This window comes from Argopecten irradians, chromosome 1 (assembly GCF_041381155.1).
Source record: "Argopecten irradians isolate NY chromosome 1, Ai_NY, whole genome shotgun sequence".
Lineage (NCBI taxonomy): Eukaryota > Metazoa > Mollusca > Bivalvia > Pectinida > Pectinidae > Argopecten > Argopecten irradians.
This window is the reverse complement of record NC_091134.1, coordinates 798,187-808,979: the sequence shown is the minus strand read 5'-3', so window position 1 is coordinate 808,979 and position 10,793 is coordinate 798,187. Positions and strand designations below refer to the sequence as shown.

The 10,793-nt window shown below is 34.4% G+C and overlaps 1 protein-coding gene across 1 annotated transcript; it reads right to left on the bottom strand.

Moving 5' to 3' along the window:
- Positions 1-643: 643 nt before the first annotated feature.
- LOC138314452 (calmodulin-like) lies at positions 644-8,613 on the bottom strand. The gene is made up of 6 exons (XM_069254802.1): positions 8,456-8,613; positions 4,582-4,612; positions 3,929-4,078; positions 2,104-2,220; positions 1,369-1,623; positions 644-1,061 (listed from the first exon to the last, which is right to left on the bottom strand). Exons 1-6 carry the CDS (start codon positions 8,456-8,458, stop codon positions 1,027-1,029), a joined length of 591 nt encoding a protein of 196 aa, XP_069110903.1. The 5' UTR covers positions 8,459-8,613; the 3' UTR covers positions 644-1,026.
- Between the last annotated feature and the right edge of the window lie 2,180 nt (positions 8,614-10,793).

Here is a 10,793-nt window from a genome sequence, read left to right as displayed (position 1 = left end):
ATAAAAAAAAAAATCGCTGTTGTTGATTTAGGTCTATTAAGTTACATAAGGTGAGACTACGTATGCCCTTTTGTTTTAATAAATCTGATAAGGTTTCATTGGACAAATCAATCAGTAACCAATGTCTACTACATCAATGAATTCCTGTCAGATAAGTAACAGCACATTGCAGCACATTCCTCATCAATATAGTGTCATTCTCTAGTTGACTTTTAACCATCCAATGCCGAACTGTACATTTTGAATAATTTGTTTTGAAACAATCAGTAACAAGCTAAGCTATCTATTTGATAAGTATATCTAAATTTACAAACTGAACAGGTTGGAGAGACCATTGGTTGCATAGAGTCACCTATCAGAACTGTTCTTGTCGACATGGAATAGTAGAAAGCTTGGCCCCTGAAAATAAGAGGTAATGTACATAGGGATCACACCAAGTACTTTTGGATGCTAGTAATAATTGACCAAACTCCCCCCTATCTCCAACGATGCAACAACAAAAGTAAATAATCGCTGTACATTTTGTACCTGTCCTTGTACTGATCTTTAGTCATACACATTCATTAGTAATGAAGAAGTTGTCCCTGAATACGCTTTTTAACAAAGAAAAAAAATGGAGAACGTCATTATTTCTAATTATATCAATTTTATTTGTATAAAAGGCATATTAAGTAATAAATAAAATTCGAATAATTCCATTTATATAAATGTAAAATGTATAGGAAACATATAAGGACGGAATAACTAAATATTTCACTTGATAGATAACAGAAATATGTACGTATGTTGGATGGCGTTACCATACATGTCCATTATCAATGTATGTTATGCCGTATTAATTGTTATTTTTGATAACGTTTCTCTGTACATTGTATTTTATTATCTCGGTTAACTGTAAAAGCATGTCTGTCATTTGGACGGCTCAACAGTGTTTAACATCCGTTCTGTATAGATAAAAAGAGATGTTTCATCCAAACAACGTAGAGGAAATTTGACTTAAACCAGATTACATCTGATCAGATCACATCATTTCTCCATGTCTAGCAGGATTTCGCAGAATTCTGTAAAGAAAATATAATACATATTTTAACATAGTTCGGCTATTCAGGTTTGAAATGCCAAAAGAGCATCTGAAGTGCATCCAGTTTATTATAGATAAACCATACTGTACAATGAGTATAACAATTGCTTGACAGAAAAATAGCATTTTGTTTATTTCTATTTTCCTAAATATATAGTTATGTAAAGTTTGCATTTCCTGTTGGGTAGTTCAGCAGGGCACACTCTATGAGCACCTTAATAAATCACTATCCACAGACATATAGAGGATACCGTTTATAGTAACTCTATGAGTACACTGCCATTTACCTTCCCAGTTGATCTGTCCGTCGTGATCTGTATCCGCCTCATTGATCATATCATCAGCTTCCTCATCGTCCAGCTTTTCGCCGAGTGTGACCATAATATGCCGCAAGGAGGCAGCACTGATAGTACCAGTTCCTTCTTTGTCAATCATCTTGAAAGCAGTCCTAAGCTCCGCCTCCTTATCCCTCTCCTTACTGAGTCTTTTTCCACACACACTCAAGAACGACTTTAAGTCTAGTATACCTGTGATTTCACTTTCTGTAAAAATTTGATAATTGTTTTCAATAGTCATTTTAACTCTATATGTCCAAAAATCTATATCGAGTACTATATTTCCAACCCGAAGTTTAACTGTGCGTCTGTGTTCGTGTTCTAAAACACTGATGAATTCATAAATGTGCATCTATTAGATAATATTTGCTCCGGGTGAACTTTTCCTTAAAAGAAAACACTTTCAATATGCATGTCACAGAAAACAGATGAACATCATATACAAAATGTAGTCATATTGTATTGTGTAGCAAATTCTACCCGCAATCAGACCACTTGTTCATGTTTCAACTGATACTAAAACTTAACTATCATGTGCAGAGTATCCTAACCTAATCCGTTGATAGATTAAAGATCAACATATTAAGTATTTTTCTTGAAGATATTATAATCTGGTATCATACCAACGTAATTAATACACATATAGTTTGATATTGTTGTCGATTACAATATGTTTAGTGCTCCTACTTTTCCCTGCTGATTTAGGTGGAGATGCTGGTGGTTGCTCTCCTTCCGGGACCTCTGGGGGTGGCGCCGCTTCCTCGCCTTCCGGTGGCGCTGGTTTCGGATCAGGAGGAGGGACAGCTTCAATAACATATATTCTTCATAAGATTTAAAACCAATCATATTCTTAATTCAAAAGACGGCGTTAAGATTAAGTGTGTTATTTATTGTCATTGTCACTTTTATGATTTAAAGACTATATATTTCATGCGATGAGAAAACAAATTACAATTATTTTGATCTGTCTAATAACTTGTACATATTCCAACATTAATATCACTGCAGTAAAATTAACTGGACTATTTATGAAGTTTAAGCTATTTTTGGCCTCAAATCCGTGTTTTTCAAAGTTACTATTTGGTTGAATTGTTGAATTTCAAACGTCGAGTACATTCCGGATACAACTTCCATGATAATAATATATCATTATAGTAGTATATAACCAATGGGATCCGTTCTTAACACCCAAATATTATGTTAATTTGACAGTTGTGTCAATATTGGCCATTTATGTCATCTGGAAATCGTAGAGTGCATTCTTCAGCAAACGTTATATTTCTCCTGAAGCCGTAACATAATTTATACGTATTTGGATGGTTACTACATGAATGCAAAATTAGAACTACAATTATACACTTGAATCAGGTATATGCTCTAAATATTTGAAATTTAACAACTTGATTTCGTATTTTTAAAATTGGTGGATTTGGGAAACAAAAGGGCCCAAATCATTATGAATCCTTTACAATTGTTGGAATTAATCATCAATTCATTAACTATATATCATGGGTATGGTTGTATGAGTTATATTGAGTTTGACTTTTCTGTCTTTTGTATCGTTACGTATAAAGGGAAATAACCAAAATCCTTGTAAGTCTATAGTGCCATATTTGTATGTTTACATTATATCACTTAGTACACAACGCTCAATCATTTCATACCCGAGATAGCAGGGAAAACGTTTGCCAATCATAAATAACTTTGCAATTACTTGTGGATATTAATCTTACTGATAGTATATATAACAAAAACTGTCAATAGACAATTTGATCGGCTTTTCACCAACAAGGAATTTCGGTCAAGGTAATTCATCTTAACAAACTTGTTAACGTAGCCCGTGATAGCAACATGCCTTAGGTCCAATTTCAGGTCTCTAGGCCTTGACAAGAATTGTTTAAAACATTTTAGGATTTTCGCCCCTGTGACTTTGGATATAGGTCAAGGTCAATCATATTTACAAACTTGGTAGCCATTTATGTCGGCATGCTATAGGCCCACTATTAGGGCTTTTAGCCTTCTAGAACTTCACAAGAAGTAATTTGAATATTTTAGAATTGTTGGTCCATGTGAGCTTGAATGAAGATCAAGGTCATTCATATTAAGAAACTTTGTAGCCATTTATGTTAACATGCCACAGATCTAATATAATGTTTTTGGGCCTTCTGGAACTTGAGAAAATGAACTTTTTGAATTTTGACCCTTATTTCCAACCGTAGTTACGTATTTATTAACTCGATTTCTGATTCTACATAACTTATCAAAAACAGAGAGAAAATCGTTAACGAGATATTAAAATAGGTCTAAAACCGAAAGTGAGGTAAAAGCGGCCACATTGGACATAAAAAACGCTGTTGTCACACCTTCAACTCGTGCCCTAATAGACACGTTAATAGATGGTTTCATCGAAAGGTGAAGGTGAAAAGCCCTAACAAAAACAGATAAACAACTAATGCTGTATATAATCAAACTGAACTGATCACAACAATCACGTATTTATAATGTTTCTTACCATTAGATATAGCGTTTATTTCTAACATCATATTATCTAGTTCGGCCTCTGTCGGCTGTTCCCCTAATGCTCTCAGCAGTGTACCCAACTCCTTCAGAGGTATGGTACCTTTGTCTTCTAAGTCGAACATACCAAATGCCTCTTTTATTTCTGAAATATGAATATTGATTAATAAGGGATTTAATGTGAAATGTTTATTGTTTGCTTGATAAAAGTATAGGAATTCGTTTTAATCCAAACAAAGCATTAAAGTAAAGTCCAGAAAATTTATTGGAGATGACTTGTTGATTATGATGAAAAACATAATTAGCTATAATTTCAATCTATATACAGTATCAATTAGCTCTGCAATTCAGCTGTATCGAGCGCTCTGTTATCAAGCTGTCTTGGCTGCTTTGCTTTTAAGTTGTATTGGGCGCTCTGTTATCAACTTGTCTTGGGATCTCTGTTATTAAACTATCTTAGGCGCTCTGCTATTAAACAGTCTTGGGAGCTCTGTTATTAAGCTCTCTGAGGGTTCTGTTATTAAGCTCTTTTCAGTCCTATATTAGTACAAAGTTGAGATGTCAGTAGATCTATCATCTGGTCAGAATATTTCTGTCAGAACAATATTGTTAGCGGCTTCTAAACATCAAAAGTAATGTGATACGTACCTTCTAATTTGTCATCATCCAGAAGGTCCGCCTAGATAATAAAGAGAAAAAATTGTCAGTTTGGTGTAATGGTTATATACCCTCGGCACAAGAACAATGATGATGGAACACTCATGGAGTATTTTAATGGGATTTAAAACACATTTACACTAACATAGAAATTAGACCTGCTGGGGTCATTTGTTTAAAAGATGGTCACTGTTAACGACCATTTTCAAATTAAGATAAAACCATAGTCATTCAGATCCCCCGCCAATGGAGATATCAAAGCTGAAGTAAGTTTGATTGTGGAGACTTATGTGTATGAAAAAAAAACAGGAAAAAGGAAGTTGAGCTAAAGAAAGATGGAGTATAATTCAAGTAGAGCGGGGCTGCAATTGTTGAATCAGGTATACAGCCTTGACATTTATATTGAGACTATATACACAAAGATGGGTGGAGTTTTGCAAAGTAACATTTACCATGATATTTTCAGCTTCGCGAAAAGTCAAAAATGAAACCTAAAAAGGTACTACTAGACCATAAAAAGTTTCTATGAAGTTTCGTGGAATATCTCTGCTAGTTTACAGCAATGTTTCTAAAAAAAAGTGCAAAAAAGTGAAAACCTAAAAATAGGTACTACTAGACCATAAAAAGAATGTGTCTATGAAGTTTCGTGGAAATATCTCTGCTGGTTTTAGAGTTGTGCTCCGGAAACGATTCTTACACAAAAATCTGCCATTTTCAGCAATGTTTCCATTGTTACAGAAAAAAGTACAAAAAGTGAAAACCTTAAAATAACAAAAGGCACTACTAGACCATAAGACTAATGTGCCTATGGAGTTCTGTGCATATATCTCAACCGGTTTTCCAGTTATGCTGCGGAAACGAATCTGGTACAAAAATATGATATTTTCAGCAATGTTTCCATGGTTACGGAAAAAGTGCAAAAAATGAAAACCTAAAAATAGCAAAAGGCACTACTAGACCATAAGAACAATGTGTCTATGAAGTTTCATGGAAATATCTCTGCTGGTTTTAGAGTTGTGCTCCGGAAACGATTCTTACACAAAAATCTGCCATTTTAGCAATGTTTCCATGGTTACAGAAAAAAAGTACAAAAAGTGAAAACCTTAAAATAGCAAAAGGCACTACTAGACCATAAGACCAATGTGTCTATGAAGTTTCGTGGAAATATCACTTCTGGTTTTAGAGTTATGCTCCGGAAACGAACCTGGTACAAAAATATGATATTTTCAGCAATGTTTCCATGGTTACGGAAAAAATGCAAAAAATGAAAACCTAAAAATAGCAAAAGGCACTACTAGACCATAAGACCAATGTGTGTATGAAGTTTCGTGGAAATATCTCTACTGGTTTTAGAGTTATGCTCCGGAAACCATTCGTACGGACGGACAGACGGACGGACCCATTTGTATATCCCCCACCAACTTCGTTGGGCGGGGGATAATAAAATTATCTCTGTTAGCGCTAATTTTATAACATAATTTTAATCTTTACGCATTTGCTGATTTTAGTGTATAATTAGTTTTTCATTTTACATGTTTTAAAAGGATTTAACATTTTCATGCAGCATTTTTATGAAACGAAGAGAGATAATTTCGTGTGTAAGTTAATTGGGTAGTACTATCATTCGATGGGGCACGTGAAATGTTGAAAAAAAATCATTACAAATAAAAAGTATATTTTAAAGATTGAAAACATGTTCGTTGAGCATAGTTATTTTTTTAAATATTACTTTTATACAAAATAAATAACGACAAATGACTTTTATAGCATTATACAAATTAGTTTTCAAACCTGTTTTGATACTGTCATTGTGTAAATGATTAACGTACTTAATTCGACATGGTATTTACTTTTCATCGCGATCGCGGCACCGCTTACACGAAATTAAAAATACCAGTTAGACCATATAATGTTAACAGACAGAAACAACCATATCATTTTCAGAGTACAGTTATATATCAGAGTTACGTAACAAGTCATTATAGCTCTTGTTACCTGTAGTTTTTTTTGTTACCTGTATTTTTCTTGTTACCTGTAGTTTTCGTTACCATTACTTATATACATGAAAGCTGCTACAATGTTGTGATAACACGCCTTGATATATTGCCATAAGATAGTCCCTGTATGTGATTTTAACCCTTTGTAACGGAGTGGATCGTATTACAGAACTTAGTACTTAAGTAAATGGCTGGTATAATAAACGCCTTACAATACCTTATCCATTATTTACCTTTCTGTCTCATTTATTATATATACGGTCGTCAATAGTAATCGCTACAATACAGATACAATATCAAGTTTGTGTGTGTAAACTTTTTAAAAGCTGACTAATAAAACAACTAACAAATAATACATGATATCCACTGTCAAACCTGCCTTAAGAGGCCTTCCAATGACAAAATTAGGTCATATAAGACAGGTGCTAATTAAAGACAGGGTCACTAGTTTTTAAAGATGAAAATACTTCATTTTTAAACACAATTTATATTTACTTATAAACAATTCCATATTGACAGAAATAACGTACATTATAATGGTACATTGTATTTCTAGATTGAGTAATGTACTCTCATAAAGTGGTAGTTTCTGTTCCCGCTTAGCGCTCAGCATACAGGGAGTGGGACCACTGGTTCGCCCGTTGTCAGTATAATGTGACCGGATGGAGTGTGTTGCATGGTGTCTTCGGTGGCATGCTTCAGTGATATAGCACTATAAACGGGCAACAGTTCCACTATACAAGAAGACCCAACACGAATATATCGCAGTCTCAAAACAAGCACTACATGGGAGGCCGTCCTTACATGACCGTAGCTGTTAATATGACGTTAATTAATCAAACATACAAAACAAGTACTCTCGTACAGTTATATTTTATAACCTGTTCAGAATGCATGGCTGATCTATCAAAATATTAATACATAGTAGTGTGTACGTAAATATAGTAATTTTGGATAGCGTAGTTGTTATATGACGCCTAAAGGCTGTCGTAATGAAGAGTGACAATGTAGTGATTCTTCACCGGTTTTATAGTCATATAATAGTTACCAGTCCGTGAATAGCCTCCATACATTTATAATGATGTACCCTGTCTTTAGTATTGTTCTCTAGGACTCCATGCATTTATAATGATGTACCAGTCTATGGTATTTGTCTCTAGCGACATATCACGGAATAGACTACGTTTTAAAAGACACTGTAGTGCGATAACTTTAAAAGAAACTTATTTCATCGAGATTGATAAACACAATATCCACAACATGCGTTAATGTTTACATCGAAGATAAAATGCGGATCTGACTAAAAGGTAAACAGAGAATTAACATAGAGACCCCTTATACAGAATCGAGCGACAGGCCATCTTGGTACTTGTTTTTATGCCCATCAATTGACCAAAATAAACTTAAATTTGAAATATAGGTTTGGTTTCGTTTATCATATATCAAATTATGAAGGTCGTAAAATAAGTCACATCTCAACATATTTATGTAATGCCTGATATGTGATCATGTCTGTAGCTAGTGTTAAAGTGTAATGTTAGCACAACAAATCACATACTACTGCTATTTACAGATTTTATATTGTGTATATTGAGTTTAAGATAACAACATTCAGAGTCAGGCATTCCTAAATATGGTCACCTGAGTACACTCACATGTCAATGAATACTGATATGATATTACAGATCGTATTGGTACGTTTTTAGATTAAACCGTTAATATTTAACCCAATGCAAGTGTGTCCATTGGAATACGTCTTCTTAATAATAACGTAGAAATTTCTACCTTAAAAATACAGGATTAACGGAGATAATGCAGGCAAAAGGCCTTACTGAAATACAGCGATATCACAGACAAAAATAGCTTACCATACTGACGGCTCTTTTCTTGTATCTGTGTTGAAAAGTTTAAATAAATATGGATATCGCTGTACTGTGTACAGCTGACATGGTGATCCTCGACGGTATATTATACACTAGCCACAAGACAAAAGACTCGCCAGATATTTAACATACCCATTGTTGGTCGGTTCTATACAAATGATTATCATTACAATAAAGCACTATGTATGGAAGCCTAACAGTGATGGTTCGTCAGAAGGAACATGTTAACCCAGGGAATGCATTTTGTTTGGGCTGTAATCAGCTATTCAATTTTTTTTTTATTTTTTTGGGGGTATGTTTTAAGGTTTAACGTCGTATAAACAAGCATCCAGGGCCATTTAAGGACGTTCTCTCGTGTGCCTGTATGGTTTGGAAGGCAATTGCAATAGTGGAACCCATGCCCCTTTTATACCGAATTCCACTAAAAAAACGCCAAAATACCAAAGAGGAACGAACAAATTATACTGACAAAGGACAAAGCAGTCGTCCCAATCCCTTAATTCTGAACGATTATCAGGAGCAGGAACTACCATTTTTATATGCCATTGTGTAACTCGGCCCGGAAGCAAATCCATAGCCTTAAACTTCCTCAAAAGGGCGAATATATTACATGTGATAAGTGTCACGTGATATGATAAATCGAAACACATCACACACGTGACACATCACATACATTGATATAGCAGAACTGGGTCAATCGTAGGTGACCGCGTAGGTCAGGTCCAAATCCCTGTTTGGCCGCTACATTTTTTTTCTCATGTTACAAACTTTGTGTCCAACTAAAATACCCATGGTGGTGGTATAAGGGTCTCGTACATATGAATGCCGAAGAATTTAAAAAAAGAGCGGGACATTCTCCTCTTTTCTGTTACATAAACATAACAATAGCTAGGTGCATAAGTTTGTTACTAATTCCCATAAAATATAGGGAGTTCTATTTCTGAAGAAACTAACTAATGGTTTGTAAAATGGGGGTTCTACACACGTGTACTTAAATGTGGGCCTGCCGTCGTGCCATACATTTTGTCGTATACAATTACACTTTTACTAGTATTGCCTTTCAATTATTTAACTCTGCGAATAGATAGGATTGAATGGACGTATGTTCAATCTACAAAAAGGTAAATGCCTTTTATACTGTGATCATTTATTATATTCTTTCATTGAAACTTACATAAAAGCTGTCTGGGAGGCGGGTTATTTTACTAGATGCCTAGTCCATATCAGTGTTCTATAACAACACATACTGTTGGTGCATAGCATTAATACGTTGATATTACAAAAGCTCTCTGTAATTAAAATCCAGAAACATACTGCGGTCCACTGTTGATTTCCCGATTGGTTTGATACTGCTTGAATAATTAATAGTATAGATAAAATATATGGCAAAAGGCATATAATTATAATTTTAACCAAGAGGCAATCATTTTGACACAGCATGTGTTATCATTATCCATGCAGTCAGACCACGATAACACGAAACTATGAATTATCAAAGTTATCGTGAAACATTGGTTAAGGACCAATATCACAAGGCGGATTAAACAGAATCTTCTTGTTATTTTCATTGGGATTTAAAATGTCTACCATATTTAAAGTTTGGCGTTGACTCCATTCTTAGTGACGTGCAGAAACATTTCTTGTCTTGCTGACGTCAACGTGATATCGACGATCTGCTGTTCCCACTTGCCTGACCATGGTCACGTGATCTTCGTTGTTTTCTGTATTGACTTCTTTTCTGCAGCACCAAGTTGGTATTTAATTCTAATATTTATGTTAAAACGTCCTTATTTCGATTTACTCATAAAACGTATTGTAGCATCATTTTTGTAATAAGCATGTGTATAGAATAACGCACTTCACATTACAATAACAAATGCGATATTCAACACATAGAAAAGGAAAATTGTAAAAATGTGGAACATTAATATAACAGGTATCGGGCCTTTTCTCGTTTTTTTATTCTACAATTACAACGGGACTATATAACACCATAAAGACCCAGAGAACGATACAGACACACAATTAGTTATATTGGTATATGTTTTTATGCATTTGCTCTGGCTAAATCAACGGATTTTCATTTGAGTTTGAGCATATTGTTTATAGACAAATAACAGCTCCATCAGATTGGTGATATATTAATCAAAATGGCTTGATAGGTTGATCACGCTGAACGCTAAACAGTCAGGGTCATTTAAAGCTGACAATGCAAGTTAAAAACATGCATTTGAAATTTAAAAAAAAATATTAGCGAAATATTTTTTCAAAAATTGTTTCTGAGACATCCCCTAGTTATGACAGTGTGGTATCTAAGGAAGTG